The sequence below is a fragment of the Arvicola amphibius genome, chromosome 9 (assembly GCF_903992535.2).
Source record: "Arvicola amphibius chromosome 9, mArvAmp1.2, whole genome shotgun sequence".
NCBI classification, from domain to species: Eukaryota; Metazoa; Chordata; class Mammalia; order Rodentia; family Cricetidae; genus Arvicola; species Arvicola amphibius.
The window spans coordinates 116200771-116223276 of record NC_052055.2 but is presented as its reverse complement, the minus strand read 5'-3'; the positions used below and the strand labels follow the sequence as shown (position 1 = coordinate 116223276).

General features: G+C 44.4%; 1 protein-coding gene and 1 pseudogene across 3 annotated transcripts in view; one reads left to right on the top strand and one right to left on the bottom strand.

Moving 5' to 3' along the window:
• Positions 1–22506, bottom strand: part of LOC119822762 (minichromosome maintenance complex component 3 associated protein) — a 52982-nt gene that overhangs the window by 27594 nt on the left and 2882 nt on the right. For all 3 annotated transcript variants that reach the window (XM_038342270.2, XM_042055671.1, XM_038342269.2), the window contains 13 exons: positions 17971–18049; positions 17679–17823; positions 15132–15322; positions 12453–12592; positions 11609–11806; positions 10885–11153; positions 8339–8501; positions 4723–4883; positions 3659–3900; positions 3162–3361; positions 2213–2313; positions 944–1075; positions 419–532 (listed from right to left, as the gene is read on the bottom strand). In XM_038342270.2, the coding sequence (XP_038198198.1) occupies positions 419–532; positions 944–1075; positions 2213–2313; positions 3162–3361; positions 3659–3900; positions 4723–4883; positions 8339–8501; positions 10885–11153; positions 11609–11806; positions 12453–12592; positions 15132–15322; positions 17679–17823; positions 17971–18049 (2135 nt within the window). The remainder of the gene's footprint in view (positions 1–418; positions 533–943; positions 1076–2212; positions 2314–3161; positions 3362–3658; positions 3901–4722; positions 4884–8338; positions 8502–10884; positions 11154–11608; positions 11807–12452; positions 12593–15131; positions 15323–17678; positions 17824–17970; positions 18050–22506) is intronic.
• LOC119822606 lies at positions 5776–6156 on the top strand (annotated as a pseudogene).

The following is a 22506-nucleotide window of genomic DNA, read 5'->3' as shown; positions in this document are numbered from 1 at the left end:
GATGAAAGCTCTTAGGTGAAAAGTCTCAGGAAATCTAATACATACAAGTAGAAAGGTTCTCTTACTTGAAAAACAATGGCATATGGGCCGGTATAGAAAGGATTCAGCTAGTAAACCTGCTCACAGATACATCCCATGCCTCCTCACGCGGGGTCCATAAGGAGAATGAAGCAGAGCTCCCTATTAGAACGAATATTACATTTGGCTATCTAAAAGGCAAGCTTCTCAGGAGGCATGGCAGTGCATGCCTCTAATGCATTTGGCAGGCCAGACAGGTGGGGCTCTGCATGTCTGAGGCGAAGGCCAGTCTGGTCTACAAAGAATAACCCTGCTATACACACACTATAACCGGCTTGGCCATAGCGCCTCCTGCCTCCTCCTACACTGGTGGCACTCAGGGCCCCAGCGCTCCACTCACTTTAACTCCTGGGAGCAGGTCTCCCGCACACACTCTGTCACCATGAGTTCAGTCAGCTCTGCAGCCAGGCCCTCACTCAGCTGAGTCAACACCAGTTCTCTCTCTTGCTTCAACCTATGGGCAGAAGAAAAGAAGCACAAAGGGAATACTTATGAATAAAAATAAATGAGGGTTGGAGAGATGGTTCAGTTGTTAAGAGTGCATAGTGCTCTTGCAGAGGACCTGAGTTCATGTCCCAACACCCACATGCAACTGCCTGTAACTACAGCTCCAGAGGCCTGACACCCTCTTCTGGCCTCCACAGAACCTGCATTTGCATATATATGCTGTCCACTTCCCAACACACAACACATACCACACACACACACACACACACACAAAACCCTTTCTCTTCATCAAATCATGAGGATGTTGAATATTGAATAGGGTCAGAGGGCAACACAGTGAACAGCAAAAGGGGTATCAGAGGTCAGGGCTGGTACAAACTGACCTCTGTGCCCATCTACAGGGACAGGAAGTACCCACCTCTCCTCTTCAGCCTGCCGCTTTTCCTCCTCTCTCCTCTGCCTTTCCATGGACACTTCTTCAGCAGCAACACGCCTCAAGATGCCTGCGGTTTCGGCTGTGATCAGATCCTCCACAGCAGCATCAGACACACTTAACAAAACAAAACAGATGCCATCAAACTCAGCAAAAGTGTAAAGCACCATTCACTCCTTCCAGGTGAGATTTGCTTGTGGAACACAGAGACAGTTCAAAACATGAAAAACAATCAATCACGGCTCGGCAATAGAAGTATGTGCATAAATGAGCAAAGGACATAAAAATAAGGGCCAAAGCCACCAGTCATGAGTCAAACTTATAGTGAGATACCACTTCCTGTCACAAAGAATGGGAGGAGGAGGAACCACTACACTGGAAGTGATGGTTCACGCCTGCAACCCTAGTGGTCAGGAGGCTAAGGAAATCGGAGCCAGAACTCAAGACTACGGGCTAGGGATGGTGGAGCACACCTTTAGTCCCAGCACTAGGGAGGCTGAAGCAGGCTGAGGTGGAGGCTAGCCTAGCCTGCATAGTGAGACCCTGTCTCAAAGCAACACCCCCCCCTCAAAAAAAAATAGGATTAGGGCTAGGGAAATGGCTCAGCAGCTAAGAGCACTAGCTATTCTTCCAGAGGATCTGAATTTGATACTCAGCACCCACATGACACCTCACAATCATCTGTAACTCTAGTTCCAGGAGCTGATGTCTTCTGGCCTCTGCAGGTACCAGACATGCATGAAATATTCACACATACACGCAGGCAAAACACTCAAACACATAAAATTTAAAATAAACAAGTAAATAAATAAATGATAGGTAAATAAATAAATTTCAAAACATTTTAAAAAGCAACCACAAATGGAAATCACATGCTAACAAGAAATGAAGGTGAGAGCTGGGTGGCAGCACTGCACACCTTTAATCCCAGCACTCAGGAGGCAGAGGCAGGAGGATCTTTGTGAGTTCAAGGCCAGCCTGGTCTATTTTTTTCTGCCTTGAGAAAATAACCAAGAAAAAAAAAATAAAGAACTAAAGGACAGGAACAGGAGAAAACTACATCCATCTAGAAAACAGAGGAAACATTTAGGCCTCAGAGAGAGAAGTACAAAGCCCTTGAAATTGGCACTGTGGATCATAACCACATAGAAATGGGTCTTGCTGATGAATGAGAACAGCTTATAAGGACATGACTGTCCCCAGAGAGCAAATAACAGCTAAGCAAGAAAGGCTGGCATGTCAGGTGTCACTCACCCCAGAGCTGCGGCTACATAGGCTGCCCCAGCCGTGCTGACTTCCTCACAGTCCACTTGAAGAGTCTCCTGGATGAGCTCGTCCACCACCTGCACCAGGTCCTATGGAGAGACCAGCACAGGGCTGAATACTTCTCAGTGGATACTCATGAAGGTTTTCCTGGTAAAGCACGGGGCCTTAGTCTTCACAAGTCAGGAAGACCCCGAACATCAAAAGGTGCCTTCCTGAGGGGCTGGGGCAAGCCTGTTATGACTGTCCTGGAGGTGGCCCCAATAGCACCTTTATACATTATTTCTTGCTCACATCAAAATCCTCAATTTCTGTGACCTTTAGGCTTTTGCTTAAGACTCCCTGATCCTCCAGTAGGGCCAGCGATTCACAACCAAGTTCCTCACTTGTGCAACAGATAAGTTCTGCTCAAAACCAAAGCCACCCTCTGTCTAAAGGCACAAAGCAGTGCTGTGACCCCACAGGCCCTGTCTGCCCATCCGCTGGAGTCACTCAGGAGCGAATAATGAACAGTCGGAACAGACATGTGGATTCAGGTTAGTACTAGGGCAGGAGCCACTCAAGCTACTCCTGACTGCTGTAAAGATGGGGTCTCTGGGGCTGGAGAAATGGCTCAGAGGTTAAGAGCACTGACTGCTCTTTTGGGGTCCTGAGTTCAATTCCCAGCAACTGCATGATGGCTCACACCCATCTATAATGAGATCTGGTGCCCAGAACACTGTATACATAATAAATAAATAAATCTTAAAAAAAAAAAAAAAGGATGGGGTCTCTGCAGCTACCCTGAAGACAGTGGCCTTACGTCTGTCACCTGAGACTAGGACCTGGATAGGCCTTCACTTTCCCGAGTCTGGTTCAAATCCAATTTGACCAGGCAACCCAGTCCCCTCCCACAAAACGTTTATAGATTTCATGACGCTTTCGCGTGGAAGACCCCTACCGAGTCAGAGTACACAGGAGCAGGCTTTGGAGGCAGCAGCTCAGGCTGCATGGAGGACTGGAAGAGACCAGGTGCCACAGCGGGGGCCAGCGGTGCCACGTGAATCACTGGTGTGGATGAGGGTGCGAGAGGCGGCTGTGGGAGGAGAGCTAGTGGGGGCACATCCACCTCTGCCTCATGTTCCTCTCCTCGCCCACCACCTAGAAAGAAACACACAGGTGCTTGTCACCAGAACCACATAGCTGCAATCTCTACGAAAGGCCCAGAGCTATCAAATCCTATGGACAACCATCCTACAGGTATAGGCATAGGATAATATCTGCTTTGTGTGGAAACTGCATCAGGGTATCACGAGCACTAGCAAGGGCTTCAAAACTCCAAATCCAGGCAAAGTGAGAGTTATCTAAGCATCTGGCCAAGAGCCAGATCTGCAAACCCAGACAGAATCTTCTGTGAGAGGGAGGCTTCAAGAGGAAAAGCCCTACAGCTTCGCTCACCGGCTGCGTCGGCACCAGATCTCTGAGCGCTGATGGGCAGCTCTGTCGCCAGGCTCTCCCCAACATACTTATTCTGGGAGTTAAAGCTGCACACAGGTGTATGGCGAGGTACAGGGGGAAGTGGCCCTCCATTCACAACTTCTCCAACCGACACAGTCAGCTTCCGGGCAATAAACACTGACTTCCTGGCCTTGGATAATCCCTCTGGTTCCATGAATGCCGACCGATTAAGTTCAACGCAGCTACAATCACAAAGAGCCCACAGAGAGAAGTCAGGGGGAAAAGAAGACAACTATGCCACCTCAAACCCAACTACTGTATCCCTGATTAGAGCAGGCCTGGACAGATGTGAGGAGAGAAAGCTTCCAGTCTTGAGGAATCACAGGACCCGGGGCATTATCAGCCATACATGGAATGACACAAACCACTGTGCTCCTCTTTCAGAGCTGCAGCCCGCTCATTTAAAGTCACAGTACTTCCCTGAGGAAGAACTGTATTGGACAAGGAAACACAAACAGAATGTCAAGTGTAATGGTGTCATTATCTGGGAAACAGCTTGTGGCATCAATAGCCTCCAAGCCTTGACTACAGTTACAGAGTACTTGACACGGCCTACTAGACTCCCAGCTCTGCTACCCAGTGTGCAGGGGTCAAACATGGGTGAACAAAGGCAATCTTCAAAGAACACAGTAGAAAAATCCTTTTTATCTTTAAGTTCTCTGGCTGCTGATGAAAAGCAATGATGTCTGGTTCTTTTTATTCTCAAATCCCTGGTTGAGCACACCTTTAATCAAACCACTTGGGAGCAGATCACTGTGAGTTTGAGGCTAGCCAGGGCTACATACCCTATCTCAAAACGAAACAAAAGCAAAAGAACGGACTTTGGTCTTGACCTGTGTGTGCCCTGAGACTATTCCCTAGGTTCACAATAGGAAAGCAATACACAAAACAGGCCTTCTCAGAGGCCCAATAAGTAGCCCTTTATCAGAATTTTTAAAAGGTGTCTGTGTGTTGGGGGGCGGGGCAGAGAGAAAGAAGCATACAGGTGCGGTCTCAGCTCTTACCCGTCAGCCACAGTGAGGCCATGGCAATTGAGGAAGTCTGTTGCCTCTTCACAATCTCTGAATAGCAGCATGCGCACGACACCATCCAGAGGGAAGACAGTAGAGCGTTGTGTGCTCACAGTGTATGCAACATTGAGTGCTCGGAGGGCGTCCTTACGGATCTGAAAGAAGCCGTGTCGATGCAAGCTCAGTGGGAAACACAGTTAAAGGAAGAGCATGGCCAGCCAGCCACACAATCATGAGCTCCTGCTACAGCTCAGTCCCTACTTCCCTATCTAGGAAGAGCTCACCCTGATCTCTCCTAGTGCTCATTTTCCCTCAGACTGCCTTTCTTCTCTGTTGTACACAATTACCAAGAAATGTACTTTATGAATTCACCATCTTTAGCTCTGGTCTCTTTCCTAGTTTGTCAGTAGTGTGGAAATGGGAACTGTATTGGTTTTGTTCTCACTGCACTCTGAGCATTAGGAAGAGAGCCAGGTAGAAGAGCCAGGTGGCAGTGGCATAATATGGGATGTCCTTCTGTATATGTGTTGCTCTTATTGGTTAATGAATAAAGTTCCTTTGGCCTATGGCAAGGCAGGATAAAGCCAGGCTGGAAGAATATATAGAGAGAGTAAGTAGAGTCGAAGAGATGCCATGTAGCTGCCAAAGGAGAAAGAGCCAGAAATTACTGGTAGGCCACATCCTCATGGTGATATATAGATCAATAGAAATAGATTAATTTAAGATGTAAGAGTTAGCTAATAAGAAGCCTGAGCTAATAGGCCAAACAGTGTTATGATTAATATAGTTTCTGTGTGACTATTCAGGTCTGGGCGGCCAGAAAGCTAAAGAACAGGCTCCGTCTACAGAACCACAAACTTTTAATACCAGCACTTGAGAGGCAGAGGCAGGTGGATCCCTATGAGTTCCAGAACAGCCAGGGATACACAGAGAAACCCTGTTTTCTTATTTAAAGTGGCCTACAGCAGCTAACATTATAGTAACATTACTATTCAATTAAACAGTAAAAACTACTTTCTGGCTCCTTAGCTGCTTAAAGACCACATCATGAGTGACACAGTAACTATCTGGACCAGGAAGTCCATGACTAACCATCTGCTTCAGAGAAAACAAATAGTCACTGACGCCCTTCACACTGGGAAAGCATCCATATCAAAGACAAAATTTCAGGAAAAGCTAGTCAAAGTGGATAAAACAATACCAGATGTCACCACTGCATTGGGATTTAAAATAACTGGGCAGTAGAAAGACAACTGACTTTGGCTTGATGTGTTATTCTCTGGATTATAGCAAGAAGACTAAGCCTACACACAGACTTGACAGACTTGGGAGACGTGGCCTCATGAGAAGAAAGAGGCCTCCAGAAAACAGGGAAAAAAATTCAAGAGCAGAATGAGGAGGGTCAGAGGTGGCGCTGCCAAACAGTGACCTGGAGACTGGGTTACAGCAAAAGGAGCAGAGCTTCTGCAAGAATGGTGCAAATACCTAAGGAGAAGACAAATAAACCGTAAAAACATCAAAAAAATAAATTAAAAAATAGTAACTGTAAGTTCCACTTGACAAAATGCACAGACTTCCCTAAGAGGAAGGTTGTTAGTAATGTTTTCATTTGTTCCAGAATTGGTGACAGGCAAGTCTAACAACAACAAGCAAACTGGTCAAAGAGTCTTTGCTAGAGCTGTAAAGAGCAGATGCGTAGACAGGGGAACAAAGTCAAGTGCATGTTTAACAAAGATGCCAAAACACGCCCTGGAGAAAAGACAACATCTTCAACAAACGGGGCTAGAAAAACTGATGATGTCCACGTGCAAGAGGAAGAAATTAGATCTGTACCTATTACCTTGCACAAAAAAAACTAACTTGGATCAAAGACCTAAATGTGAGCCCTTAACCACAGAAACTACTAGAATAGACATAGGCAGTACCTACATGATAAGAGGTGTAGGAAAGGACTTTCTGATTAGGACTCCATCTGCCCAAGAGTTAAGGCCAACAACTGAGAGCTGGGACGTCAGGAAACTAAAACTTTTGTACAGTTAAAGAAACACTCAATAGGGTGGAGAGGAAAGAATCTTTGCCAATTGTATATCTGACAAAGGTTTAATATTCAGAATACACAAAGAATCAAAAACAAAACAAAACAAACAAAAAAGTCAACTCGTTAAAAAAAAAATAGGCCTGAGACATGAACAGAGAATTCTCAAAAGAAGCCAAAGGAATGGGGAGTTTGTCATGAGAGTGTGTCAACTACAGATATCAGAAGCTACATCCATGAAGGCTTACCAACATGACTGTTTAAACATGAGCTCAACAAGGACAACAACAGATACATTAATGTGGACAGGAGAAAGCCAAGGAGGCCTCAACTCCATACAAAGAACTACCGACAACTAATGACATCCCAGGGAGGCCTTACCCTCTCTGAGGAGTGAACTGGGGAGTGGGGGAGTGGGAGAAGAGGAGGAAGGGGGAACTGGGATTGGTATGGAAAATAAATTTAAAAAAAACTTCCAATATCTAAAGAATGCTGAGAGTGGAAGAAATATTCTTCCTCAGGCTGGAGAGGTTAGGAGCACTGGCTGCTCTTCCAGAGGTCCTGAGTTCAAATCCCAGCAACAACATGGTGGCTCACAGCCATCTGTAGTGAGAGCTGGCTCCCTCTTCTGGCCTGTACATGCCAGCAGAACATCACACATAGTAAGTAAGTAAATAAATAAACAAACAAACAAACAAATAAGAAAGAAAGAAAAGAAAAAGAAGTAGGTCTACCTCAAGGAAGAGCACATCAGTTGGTTATCTAATACCAGTGGTAAGCCCTGAAAACGAATATACAAGAAACATTATCCAGACTAAGCAGGTTGTCCTTATATTTAGGAGTGTGTGTATGTCCCCTCCAGATAGGCCCCTCTCCTATCTGCAGAGACCAAGCAGAATCACCCCATGCCCAGCTGAAGTGGTGTGTTCATGGGAAGGGCACACTGGGTAAGAGTGACAATACCAGTCATTTCTCGTTGGGTCAATGCCTGCAGAGGACTAACCTGGCCTCTACTGAAATCTCCAAGCCAATTAAAAGCGCTGAAGCTAACAACTAACTAGAACTAAGACCAAGAATTTTAAATCCCTTTATTTAAAAAAATAAATAAAAAATGATCTTTTGAATGCCTTTGAAGTCCCAAGACCAAGCATGCACAGGGCAGAGTGGAAAAGCAGGTATTTAGCATCATCAGCCTCATTCTCAAAAACAGTTGGCTAGTTTTTGTTTTTTCCAGAGTCTTTCTATGTTACTCTGGCTGTCCTCTCAAAATTTTTATCTATACTAAGAATTTCAAAGTTAAGCATTTTGTAGAATATAGTATTTGTGGTTTAGGATTTGTTTTCATGAAAGACAACTGTGTTGAACTCAACCTGTCATCCCAAAGGTTTCTGTGAGCTGCAGAACTCTTCCCACTGCATGCTCTCTCCTGGTGGAGACCCGGGACAGCCCATCATCCATGGTTAAACCAGAAACACCATGACGGCTGCCCATTTGGAAGAGTACAGGATGAGAGAAGCAGTTCACACTGCAAGTTACTGCTTTTGTTCCTATGCTGCTAAACGTGCTTCTACTCACCTGGCTAAAGTAACAGTGTAGCAGGCACGCATTCAGGTAAGAAGCATTCTGGACCAGTTTGAAGAATCTCACAAAATTATTACTGTTCAATGCAGCAAAAGCCTGGACAGCAAAGTTGACCTCGGGGGAGTTCCTAACATCAGGGTGGAACTGCTGTACTTCTCTGTAAGGAAGCAAAACCGTTAGTGTTGATTTAAGTCAGTCCGATAAAATAACTAGATCTCAGCAATAATGGTGACAGCCACCACTGAAATCTAAGCTCCATAATCAGCTGCCAGTTCTCACACTCAGCTGACAAACATGGGTCTTCTTTCCTTTTTAATTTATTTTATTCTTTGAGATAGAAACTTATGCATCCCAGAGGCTTCAAATTCAGTATGGAGCCAAAGATGACCTTGAACTCCCATAGAATTACAGGTGTAATTTTCTTTGAAAAGATAATAAACTGTGGGGCTGGAGCGATGGCTCAAAGGTTAAAAGCACTTGCTATTTTTGCAAAGAACCCAAATTCGGTTCCTAGCGCCCGTGTGAGGTGGTTCATGACTGCCTGTAACTTCTCCAGGATACCACACCCTCTTCTGTCCTTTACAGCAGCCCGCATTCATGTGCATGTGCCTAAGCAGACACACACCACACACAATTAAAATACTAATAAATAGGGTCTTAAAAAGATGATAAAGAGCTGAGCACAGCAGCAAGCATCTTTAAATCCAGCACCTGGGAGGCAGATCTCTAAGTCTGAGGCCAGTATGGCCTAAAGAGTACAACACAAAGAAACCCTGTCTCAAAAAACTGAAAAATATGTGAAAATAGGGAATGGGTTATGGTGGCACACGCCATTTATCCCCACTCTTAAGGGGTAGAGGAAGGCAGATCTCTGTGAGTTCAAGACCAGCATAGTCTACAAAGCAAGTTCCAGGCCAGCCAGGGCTACACAGTGAGAACCTGTCTCACCACGCACCCTCCCCCCCAGAAAAATAAAATAAAACTAGAAACTGGAAAAACTGGAGAGATGGATAGCTGTTGACAGCACTTGCTACCCCAGAGTATCTAAGTTCAATTCCCAGCACCCATGTGGCAGCTAAGAACTGTCAATAACTCCAGTTCTAGGAATTCCAATGCCATTCTTTGGCTTCCTTGGGTGCCAGACTACATGGTACATAGACATACAAGCAGGCAAAACCCTCATAAACATAGATACAAACAAAGTAACATTAGTAAAAGAATTATATTTAGCCAGGCATGGTGATGTACACACCCTTAATCCTAGGAGGCAGATGCAGGAGGATCTCTGTGAGTTTGAAGCCAGCCTGAACTACATAGTGGGTTCCAGGACAGGTAGGGCTGCTACACAGAGAAACCCTGTCTCAAGACCAGGCTCCCCATTTTTTTTAACTGCTTTATTCAAAATGGGTACAAATGATTGTCATATATGAAGAGACACCAGGCAATTTTTTTTTTTTTTTTTTGGTTTTTCAAGACAGGGTTTCTCTGTAGCTTTGGAGCCTGTCCTGGAACTAGTTCCTGTAGACCAGGCTGGCCTCGAACTCACAAAGATCCATCTGCCTCTGCCTCCCGAGTACTGGGATTAAAGGCGTGCGCCGCCACCACCCGGGTCTACCAGACAATTTTTAAAACCTGTTTATCTGCTGTAAAGCTTAAATCAATCATACATATAGACCTACAACAATAGGTCTTGGAGAAAATATTAACAACAAAAATCAGCTAAACAAGGCAGTACACAGCTATAAACTATAATCTCAGCTTTCAGAAGGCAGAGGCAAGTAACTTCAAATTTGCTCTTCTCACTGCCCCCTTTTGCGTGTGCACACGCGCCTGTCTCTCTCCCCTTCTCTCTCTCTCTCTCTCTCTCTCTCTCTCTCTCTCTTCCCCCCTCCCTTCCTCCCTCCCTCCCTCCTTTAACAAAGCTTTATGTCTTAAAAAAAAAAAAAGAAACTTCAAATTTGAGGTCAACTTGGGTCACATCTCACAATGAGATTATATCAAAGAAAGGAAAAGTCAGAGAGAGAGAGAGAGAGAGAGAGAGAGAGAGAGAGAAGGAAAGGGGGAAGGAGGGAGGAGGAAGGGAAAAAATACAAAACAACTAATTTCAATATAAATAAGGGTTTTTTTACAAATAAAAGGAGGCAATGGCTACCACTGAGTTTAGTTTACCAAATGTGGGTCAGGCAAATCTGCTGTATCTCTTTCTTATTTAAAGGTCTACTGAAATATCAAACCAGCATTTCAAATTCTCTCATCCAGTAACTTATCCACTCGGCTCTAACTTTTCCTTCTACTATACATCACCAAGCACACATTCTGAAGCTGAATAGTTAGCACACTAATGGGACTTCCTACCTTACATGTCCTCATTTCCCACCTATGCCACTGAGAGGATCCCTCTCAGGAATGAACGTGAAGGGATTATACACAGCATGCTGGTCTCAGGACATGCTCACACTTGTTTATTCCTGGCTCAGTTTGGCAACAACACCATGGGCTTTCTATACATCAAAGCCTAACTTCTGAATCTGAAAACACACCTCAAAATGTCTCCTTTGTTGAGATTGAGCAGGACATTGTAGCCCTGGAACTCCGCCTCGCTGGTACAGAAAACACCTTTGTTCCTCAGGTCCTGGTACATCTCCTTCAGACTCTGTAGACACTTGGTCATATTCTCATTGTTGATCTTGGCATCGAAGGAGGACATGGGCTCCTCGCACATGAAGTGGGCACAGTGGATATGGAATCGGGTACATTTCTCAATCAGAGACACCGTCAGGGGGTCACAGAGGTGCTGCTGCGTGATATCCTGTTCACACATTAGAGAGGATTACATATGCACACATGGTGTGTGTGATGTCCTGTTCACACTTTAGAGAGGATTACATATACACACATGGTGTGTGTGATGTCCTGTTCACACTTTAGAGAGGATTACATATACACACATGGTGTGTGTGATGTCCTGTTCACACTTTAGAGAGGATTACATATACACACATGCATTCCTCACTCACACCTCATTCACACCTAAGCCACATACACACACGATCCATAAAAAGTCAACTTTTTAAAAAAATTATGCTTATGAGTTGAATTACATTTCAACTTGAAACTAACCCCATGAAACACAATCAAATAGTTTTGTAATGGCTCAAATAAAATCATTTCTATTTCATATAAAATATTTGTGTAAAACAAACAAAAGTTCAATTTTTGACTATACATGCACTTCCTAGTCATGTGACTGGAGAGAGCCAATACCTTCCGTATACCCCGTGTGCGGTTCCACACGAAGTCGTACCAGTCCCGAAGGCTGCCTTCCTTTTGGTCCATGATCTGGGTCACCAGGTAGTCCATGGTCCTGCTGAGAACTGCTGAGGGCCTCAGCTCATGTGGCAGGGGCTCCTCCTGATCTGCAGAGGACCGGCTGTACTCCTTCACAGCTGCTGCATGGTCCACCTGGGGGAAGGGGTAGAGACAAACTGCTTCATGCAGGTCTTTGAACCTTAAAATGCAGGAGGAAATCACATATACTCCCCCATGAGATCAGTGCTTAGGAACAGTTTCTCAATGAAAATGTTCTGTTAAAGGTGACAAATTTTAAGGACAAATAAATTAAGAAACTTGATTCAGGCGAATAGAACAAGGGTATCACAGGAGCAGGAATGTAAGGAAAGACCCATCTGCTCACCCCAAAGCATAGTGGTAACAGGTAAAGGGGCTTCAAGCAACAGGAAACATAATAAGATCAAAATTAAAAACAAAAGCTGTGCCTCTGGGTGGTGGCGCATGCCTTCAATCCCAGCACTTGGAAGCCTGGTCACAGAGAGAGTTCCAGGACAACTAAGACCATACAGAGGGTCTCTGTCTCAAGCAGGATAGCTCAGCATGGGTTAAGGACACTTGCTGCTGATAAGCTGAGTTCAGACTTCAGAACCCACATAGTGAAGGAGAACCAGTTCCTCCAGGCTATCCTCTTACATACACACATTGTGGCACATATGCACACACTCATACACACACACACAAAGCAAATAAATGCATTTTTTAAAAATGAAGACAGTGGGGAAAAAATAGCAGCGCATTAAGACAGACAGGGTTCTACCTGGTCAGTCCCTGGAACCACTTCAAACACGCTCAGCTGGCTCCGGGTCTCCCGCAAGTAGCGCTCCTTCTCAGGACACATGTCAGGGCACGTCCCAACAAATGCCCTTGCTTTGTCCAGATCAGTCCTCTTCACCCGAGCTGAAGGAAACCAAGCCAAAGGTGACGGTGTATGCACCACATGGGTACTAAGAATTTACAAAGTGTGGCTCCAAAAAAGGAAAAAAGAAAGCAAAAACACTGCCTATAATCCCAGCACTCAGGAGGCTGAGGCCAGCCTGGGTACATGAAGTTCAGGCTAGTCTAGGTTATACGGTGAGACCCTATCTCATCTGTCCACTGCCCCCACCCCCACCCTGCCCAAAAGTCATACATACAAAAGAAATGTTTCTTAAACTTTAAGCTGCGGAAAAGAAACTGTAGACTATCCTGCCAGGCAACAGCCATCACAAAGGCTCCTATCAAGGCTATACCTCTCTCCAATAATTAGACACTTTCATTACAGACTTAATATGGAAGAGGGACTGGAGAAATGGCTCAGCTGTTAAGAGCACTTCCTGCTCTTTTAGAGGACCCAGGCTTAATTCCCAGCACCCACATGTCGTCTACGACTCCAGTTCAAGGGGATCTGGCGTTTTTGGGCATGAGGCAGACAAGTGGTACACAACTATCTATACAAGTAGGCAAAACACTCATATACAGAAAATAAAAACAAATTAAAAATTTTTACAAACAGGTGAAGTATGCCATCACTTCCGCTAAAGAAGTGTGTGCTGCCAGCATTTTGTAATTCTTATTATGACCCCAGAGGTAAAACAGGTATTTAAACAAAGAATAAATCTGTGGGCTGGACACCAGTGGCGCACACCTCTTATCCCAGCACTCGGGAGGCAAAGTCAGAAGGATCTCTGTGAGTTTGAGGCCAGCCAGGGGCTACATAGTCAGACTATATCTCAAAATAAATAAATACTTAAAATTTAAAAATTTAAAATAAAATGTTAAATACAAATTCTAAAAATATATCAGTATTCTAAGATTCTGTCTCAGTATTCAAAATTACATAATGTAAGTTAGCCGGATGCCTACCTGAGTAAGAATACCATTATTTTTACTCACAGAATGTAAGGTTTCAAAGGAAACTTCAGCCAGGCGGTGGTGGCGCACGCCTTTAATCCCAGCACTCGGGAGGCAGGGGCAGGTGGATCTTTGTGAGTTCGAGGCCAGCCTGGTCTACAAGAGCTAGTTCCAGGACAGGCTCCAAAGCTACAGAGAAACCCTGTCTCGAAAAAAAAAAAAAAAAAAAAAAAAAAAAAAAAAAGAAAGAAAGGAAACTTCACAACATACACATTTTAGTTACACTTTTAAAATAGCCTTTAATCCCAGCACTCGGGGGCAGAGGCAGGCGGATCTCTGTGAATTCAAGGCCAGCCTGGTCTACAGAGCTAATGCCAGGACAGCTAGAGCTGTTACACAGAGACTCTGTCTCAAAAACAAAACAAAACAAGAGACAGATGCCTCCACAGGATAAGATTGTAGGACATCTTAATTAGTGATTGATGGGGGAGGGCCCAGCCCACTGTGGGTGGTTCCATCCCTAGACGGGTGGTCCTGGGCTATATAAGAAAGCAGACTGAACGAGCCATGATGAGTAGAGCAGTAAGCAGCTCCCTCCATGGCCTCTGCATCAGCTCCGGCTTCCAGGCACCTGCCCTGTCTGAGTTCCTGCCCTGACCTCCTTCAGTGACGAACAGTGAGTGTAAGGCAAACCTTTCCTCCCAGCGCGCTTTCTGGCCATGGTGTTTCAGCAACAGCAATGCTAAGACAGCAAATGCATGAGAAATGTAAAAAGCATCAATTATGGCAGCAGTTTTTATTACCATCGTAAGAGAGTTCTGTGATTATTACGATTATTTTCAGCTTTTTAAAAAAATTCTGTCAGGTGTGATAGATATGTGTAATCCCATCACTCAGGAGGTTGAAAGAGGAAAATTTTAAGCTCTAGGCCAGCATGGGCTATATAGATGTGAAAAAAAGAATCAAACAGCTAAAAATTACGGAAAAAAAACTGTAGGGGGTACAATTTTTTTTTTGAGGCTTAGAGGTTAAGACCACTGGCTGCTCACAACTTCCAGCACCCACATGGCAGCTCACAACTGTCTATAACTCCAGTTCCAGGGGAACAGACACCCTCATGCAGACAGACATGCAAGCCTAACTAACACCAATGCACATGAAATAAAAAATAAACTTTTACAAAGAGAAAAGAGTTTAAAAAAAAAAGAAAAAAATTGTAAATATGGGTTTCCATTTGGGGTACTATCTACTTGTAATGTTAATTTAAGAGTTTGAAAGTAATGTGTTCAGTTTACCATTCCAAAGGGAAACAAAGCCTGAAGCAGAGCATCACCATCCACTTCTGCCTTTCAGATCCTGTCCCTCTCTACCAGCAATCACTGTGAGCTGCCCCTCTACATACTCCTGTACATACATAGACACATGCACTCACCACACATTAGTACACACAGCTCACACCTCCAGGAAGACTGGAGCACAGTCACACCAGGCATGGCACAGAAGAAATCCCAAGACTCAATGACATTGGAGCCCCTGTAGCTCCCCGGAAACTGCCTCCCAACCTTGACCTCACCAGGGTCTCTGGACTTGTCTCTGTGCACCATACCTTGCCGCATTATTCGGTCTCTCTGGTCCAGAAGGCGGTACTTCTCCTCAGATGTCTCAGCCACAGTTCCTATCAGGATGCTAAGAGATGACACGCATGAACCAAGGCCCTCGGAGCCCTCAGATCCAGAGTCAAAAGGGTCTATCTCAAACTGGTGGATCTTTAGAAGGCTTGGCTTCTTCACTGGAGAGCTACAGAGAAAACAACACATTCATGGCCCTTGTACCATTTCCACTTCTGAATCAAGACTTTCTGGTCCTCTAAAGCTAAGAAAGTACAGCATCAAAAATAAAGTCATGTGCCAGCCAGGCACAATGGCACATGACTTTAATCCCAGCACCAGAGAGGCTGATTCAGGGAGATTTCTGAGTTCGATGCTTGCCTGGTCTTCGTAATAAGTTCTAGGACAATCAAACGCCCTTCCCCCTAATAAACAAAATAAACAAAACAAGCCTAAATAAAGTTGATTATGAGATTTTTTTCACTTTTAATTAAAATAAAAAAATAAAGCTTCTGCTTCAACAACTCAAGAAGACTGACAGAGGACTGCCTGAGTCAGTAACTGAGGTTACGCCAAGCAACTAGCAGGGCCTGCAAGGAGGGTGGCAGTGCTGAGAACAAAGATGTGAGATTTATTGGCTTTTTAATAATTCTGAAATATTTCATACTTAAGAAAATGAGATAACGGATTAAAAATATAACTCAGGTTAGTAGAGCAGAATCCTGGGTTCAAGCCTTGGCACCTCATACATGGGGTGTAGTGGTGCGTGCCTATAATCCCATTACTGAGTAAGTGGAAGCAGGAGATAACGGAACTTCACAGTCATTTTCCACTACACAACGAATACAGACAGTCTGGTACAGGTGAGACCCTGAACCAAAAAGGGGGCTGGGTTGGACAGGAAAGATGATGCAACAGTTGAGAGTATTTGCAGATCTTACAGAGGACCCAAGCTAGTCTGGAAGAGATAAGACCAAGTCTCAGAGAGACAGAGGCAGAGAGGGGTACAGAGAGAGAGAGAGAGAAAGAAAAGAAGGAGGAGGAAGAAGAGGAGAAGGAGAAAGAGGAGGAGAAGAAGAAGAAAGAGGAGGAAGAGAAAGAAGAGGAAGAGGAAAGACGAGGAAGAAAGAGAAAAGAAAAGTGGGGTGGATGCTAGAGAGATGCCTCAGTGGTGAGAGTACTCGCTGCTCCTACAGAGGACCAGGTTTGGTTCCCAGCACTCACACAGTAGCTAACAACTGTCTCGGAACTCTAAATTCCAGAGGATCTGATGCCCTCCTTTAGCCACCCTGAGCACTGAATATATGTGTTGAACAGACATACATCCAGATAAACATGTACACGTGCATATAAGCAACTGAAAACTAAGGCAAGAGCCGGGCGGTGGTGGCACACACCTTTAATCCCAGCACTTGGGAGGCAGAGGCGTCTGATCTACAAAGCGAGTTCCAGAACAGCCAGGGCCACAGAGAAACCCTATCTCGGGGAAAAAAAAAAAAAAAAAAAAAAAAAAAAAAACACTCCAGCACAACCAGTTCAGTTGGACATATAAAAGTGAAAGTTATCCCGTGTGGATTTACATGCCAGGGTGTGGGACTGAGAGAGACAAGAGAGGAGTCGTATGACGATAACTTGCATAGAGCACCACATTCTATGCTCCCCATGGAGTGGGCAGCCCTGTACAGAGTGGTGTATATACACACCTGCAGACATAGGCATAAAATTAAAAGAAATATTTATATTTGTTTATTTTTGGAGACAGGGTTTCTTTTTTTTTTTAAAGATTTATTTATTTATTATGTATACAATGTTCTGTCTGTCTGTATGCTTGCTGGCCAGAAGAGGGCACCAGATCTCATTACAGATGGCTGTGAGCCACCATGTGGTTGCTGGGAATTGAACTCAGGACCTCTGGAAGAGCAGTCAGTGCTCTTAACCTCTGAGCCATCTCTCCAGCCCAGGAGACAGGGTTTCTTTGTGTAGTCCTTACCTAACTTGGAACTTGCTTCATAGACCAGGCTGGCTTTGAACTCCAAAATCCACCTGCCTCTGCCTCCTGAATGCTGGGACTAATGGCATGCATTGCCACCACCCAGCTAAATATTTTTTTAAAAAATAAAGGACTAGGGGCTAGAGAGATGGCTCAGAGGTTAAGAGCACTGCCTGCTCTTCCAAAGGTCCTGAGTTCAATTCCCAGCAACCACATGGTGGCTCACAACCATCTGTAATGAGGTCTGGTGCCCTCTTCTGGCCTGCAGGCATACACACAGACAGAATATTGTATCCATAATAAATAAATAAATATTTTAAGAAAATAAAGGACTAGGGTAGAAATGGCAGTTTTGTAATAAGGCTTTCCCTAAGAAAATCTCCTAAAAGTCAGAGCTGCATTAAAGAGGGCCTTCCCAAAATCCTAGCCCCTGGGGAATATTAGAACAAAACAGAATCACCAATCAAGATGGCAATTGCTCAGATCGGCTGTCCTAGAATCATCCCACTGACCATGCTCACTGTTTACGACAGTTATTACTAAAGGTCAACCCCACCTTTTATTCAGCAGGCTGCCAGCTGCAGGCCTCACTATGGGCTTGCCAAGAGGGGAATGCTGAAAGGGGGCATCCTCTATGCCTTGACTGGTTTCACCATCACCAAGCTTCTTCTCCTTCGTGGAAAAGGTTTTTTTGCTGGGACCTGAAGACACAAGGGTCAGAACAAGGTTGATAAAAGCTTCCAGAAACAACGATACAATGCGGGAGGCAGCTGGAGCTAGCCACTCCACCTGAATGTCAAGGGCCTGCTCAGAGCATCAGATTATAGAATCAATAACTGAAAACTCACTTATTTTCTTCTTGTGCCAAAAGATAGACATATCCTTATGCAGACTTTTCCCCTTCTTCCTAGCCAGGGCTGCAGATGCCTGAAAAACAGTTCAGAACCACCGACTATGAGGACATGTAGAGACCAAAGAAAATGAAACTCAACACTCAGAGGCTGCAATCAGAACAGACTACTTAAAAATAAATAGGAAGGGGGGCTGGAGAGATGGCTCAGAGATTAAGAGCATTGCCTGCTCTTCCAAAGGTCCTGGGTTCAATTCCCAGCAACCGCATGGTGGCTCACAACCATCTGTAATGAGGTCTCGTGCCCTCTTCTGGCCTGCAGGCATACACACAGACAGAATATTGTATACATAATAAATAAATAAACATTTAAAAAAATAAAAAATAAATAGGAGGGTCAGCAAGATGGCTGAACAGGTACAGCTGCCTGCCACCATGCCAGAAGACTGGAATTCAAGCTCCTGGAAAAAATGGAACTCCAAAAATTGTTCTCTAACCTCCACATCACTAACCATGGCACACCGATGCCCCTTACTCCAGCCCTCTGCCCCCCCCCCCCCACACACACACATACACAATGAAGACATAAATGTTACGGGCTGGAGAGATGGCCCCATATTCAGAGTGCCTGCTGCTCTGCTTTTCTGGACTCAAACTGGGTTCCCATCACTGCATCAGATGGCTCACGTTACATGTAATTCCAGCTCCCTAGAGATCCAACCCCTGCCCTCTTCTACCTTCCTTGGGCATACTCACAGACACATACACACAAAATTTTTTTAAAAAGGCAAGATGAGGTAGTGCTCGCCTTTCATCCCAGCACTTAATGGCAGAGGCAGGCAGATCTCTGTGAATGTGAGGCCAGCCTGGTCTACAGAGCAAATCCCAGGACAGCCAAAGCTACACAGAGAAACCCAGTCTTAAAAAGAAAAAAAAAAAGAGTCCAAGGTCACTCTCAGCAACACAGCAAATATGAGGCCAGCCTGGACTACATGAGACTTTGTCTCAAAAACAACAATTAAAATATATGCACAGATACATACATAATATAACATTTTATTATTTTTAGGTGTTACTTATTTTTCCTCTATGCACATGAGTGTTCTGCCTGCATGTATATAGGTGGATAGTTTGTATGCAGTACTGAGGAGGCCAGGAGAGAGTACTCGATCTACTGGATCTGGAGTTACAGATCACTGTGAGTCACCATCTGGGTGCTATCAACTGAACCTCCACCCTCTATAAGAGCAGCAAGTGCTCCTTAACCACTGAGCCATTTCTATGATCTCATTTTTCAAAATGTAGACCATAAGATATAGCAGCTCGCTGGGCAGTGGTGGCGCACACCTTTAATCCCAGCACTTGGGAGGCAGAGGCAGGAGGATCTCTTGAGTTAGAGGCCAGTCTGGTTTACAGAGTGAGTTCCAGGACAGCCAGAGCTGTTACACAGAGAAACCCTGTCTTGAAAATCAAACGAACAAACAAACAACAACAACAAAAAAGTTGTATAATTTCCACATACATGAAATACCTAGAGAAAAACAGAAGTAACCAAAGGTTGGTCAGAGTAGTGAAATACTACTTAGTGGTTATAGAATTTCTTCTTGGGATAATGAGAACACTCTGGAAACAGATAGTACTATGACTGCCAGGCATGGTAGTATATACCTTCAATCAGACCACTCAGGAAAAGAAAAAAGTCAAAGGTTCTAGGCCAGGGCCTGGAGCAATGGCTCAGTGGTTATGAGCACTGGATGCTCTTCCAGAGGACCCAGATTCAATTCCCAGCACCTACGTGGAGGCTCAGAATCATCTCTAACTCTAGCTCTACAGGATTCAACATCCTCTTCTGTCCTCCACAGGGACCAAACATGCATGTAGCGAGCGCACAGATATACATATAGGCAAAATACTTACACACAAATAAGTTTTTCAAATTGTCTTAAAGTTCTAGACCAGCTTAGTCTAAGAAAACGCATGTCAAAAAAGTGACTATGATGCCCATAATTATGACTATAAACTTTTATTAATTTTTAACCAATATGAAGAAATAAAGAATAAAATCTTACTTACTATGTTCTGGCACTATGTTACTTACTATGTTAAAACACTTACTATGTTCTGGCACAAAAATTTTATTCTCAGAGATTTGAACAAAGGACAAAAACTATTCCAAAATATATGACGAGGCTGGGTACAGTGGTTCATACACAATCCAAGCCCTTGGCTGGGTTCAGTGGTTCACACACAACCCAAGCCTTGGCTGGGTACAGTGGTTCATACACACAACCCAAGCCCTTGGCTGGGTACAGTGGTTCATACACACAACCCAAGCCCTTGGCTGGGTACAGTGGTTCATACACACAACCCAAGCCCTTGGCTGGGTACAGTGGTTCATACACACAACCGAAGCCCTTGGCTGGGTACAGTGGTTCATACACACAACCCAAGCCCTTGGCTGGGTACAGTGGTTCACACACAACCCAAGCCCTTGGCTGGGTATAGTGATACATACACACAACCTAAGCCCTTGGCTGGGTACAGTGATACATAAACACAACCCAAGCCCTTGGCTGGGTACAGTGGTTCATACACACAACCAAAGCCCTTAGCTGGGTACAGTGATACATACACACAACCCAAGCCCTTGGCTGGGTACAGTGGTTCATACACACAACCAAAGCCCTTGGCTGGGTACAGTGGTACCTACACACAACCCAAGCACTTGGCTAGTCGGGCAGTGTTGGTGCACGCCTTTAATCCCAGCACTTGGGAGGCAGAGGCCCGCAGATCTCTTGAGTTCAAGGCCAACCTGGTCTAGAGTGAGTTAAAGGATAGCAGGACTACAAAGAGAAACCCTGCTGCAAAAAACCAAAAATAAATAAATAAATAACAATTTCAAGGCTAAGATGGGTAACACACCAAGCTATAGAGATCAGGCTTGCAGCAAAACGTCTTAAAACGCAGCTTAGAGGTAAAGCACTTGCCTTGCACGCTCAAGGCCCACTCAATCCCTAGCAGTGAAGCAGGGGAGAACCCCCAGAGCAAGACCCAGCCTCAAAAAGAAAAACAAAAATAAAACTCAAAAATAGAGAAAGCCGAGTAAGTAAGTAAACAAGATAGAACAAAACATTATGTAGTATTTTGGTTCACATTCTGGTTCAGACTTTCGATTAATTTCAGATAATACCAACAGTTAGTTGTATGCAGTGGAACATGCCTCTAGTCCTGAACTACTCCACAGGCTAAGGCAAGAGCCCAGCAGTTCAAAGTGAGTTTGGGCAATACAGCAATACCCTGTCTCTTACAAAATAAGAAGTCAAAATTGTAAGCTGAGAACAGCGGCACATATCTACCATCCCAGTATCTGGGAGGTAGAAGCAGGAAGACAGAGCAGGGACTCCATACAGGGGCCCTTCCAGATACAAAGGAGGAGCAAAAAAAGCAATGAGGGCCAGTCAGATGTCTCAGCGAGTAAAGGCACTTAACCCAAATTTAAGACCTCGAGCCCCCAAAGAAGTAGGAGAAAAGTGACTCCACAAAAGTCCTCCAGGCATTTGTCTCTGACCCTACATACCACACATGCACTGATAAATAAGCAGATTGACAGATATAATTTAAGCTATGAAAACATGCGTTCTCCTTCTTAAATTCTTATATGATTTAGTCTTACTACAAGAATATTTAGAAAAATAGCAAAGATATAAAGTCCCACAAGGTGAAAGCACACAGCCAGTGCTTTACCTGTACACTGGAAGCTGGCCACAAACACAAACCCAACAGCTTTTCCTAGGGAATGGGATTCTAAGAGACTTCCTTTTCTCTGTATTGCTTGAATGTCTACACTAATCATGAACTTATCCAAACGAAACAAATCAAAACCAGAAAATCCGATCTTAGAAAAGTACTCCGCAGCTACACGTGACTCTCAAGGCTTTCAGAAGAACCCGACTCCACCTGCACCTGCTCATACTCCCCAGAAAACTTCGCTCTACATCCCGTCAGGAAAGTAAACACCATCGCAACCTCAAGTGAAGAATGAGATTCTTAAAAAATTATTTCAGTAGGCATATCTACTATGGGATATAGATATATAATACGTATAATATATACATATATGTAATACATATTATACACAATATACATATAATACATAGATTATACATATTACATATTGTATCTCGTTATGCCATTTCATGCACATGCTCCCTTCCCTTACTCCACCCCTGTGCTCCTGTTGGCCATTTTCCTACATTCCCCGAAACAGTCTTCCTTCTGTTTCCACATCATGTGTCCATTACCTTCTTTATCATCCTCCCCTGCCGCTCTTTTAGGATCCCTTTTCTAACTTCATGACTCTCCCCCCCCCCCACCACACACATAATTTTAAAATTCGGATGAGACAGTTAAAGAGAAGAGAATGTGATACCTGAGTGCTTTCCCTACAGTCTATCAAGCAAACCACTTACGGATGAAAAGGGGAAAAGTTTAAAAGTTGGAGCTGCAGAGAGAGTCAGCAGTTAGGAGCACTGGC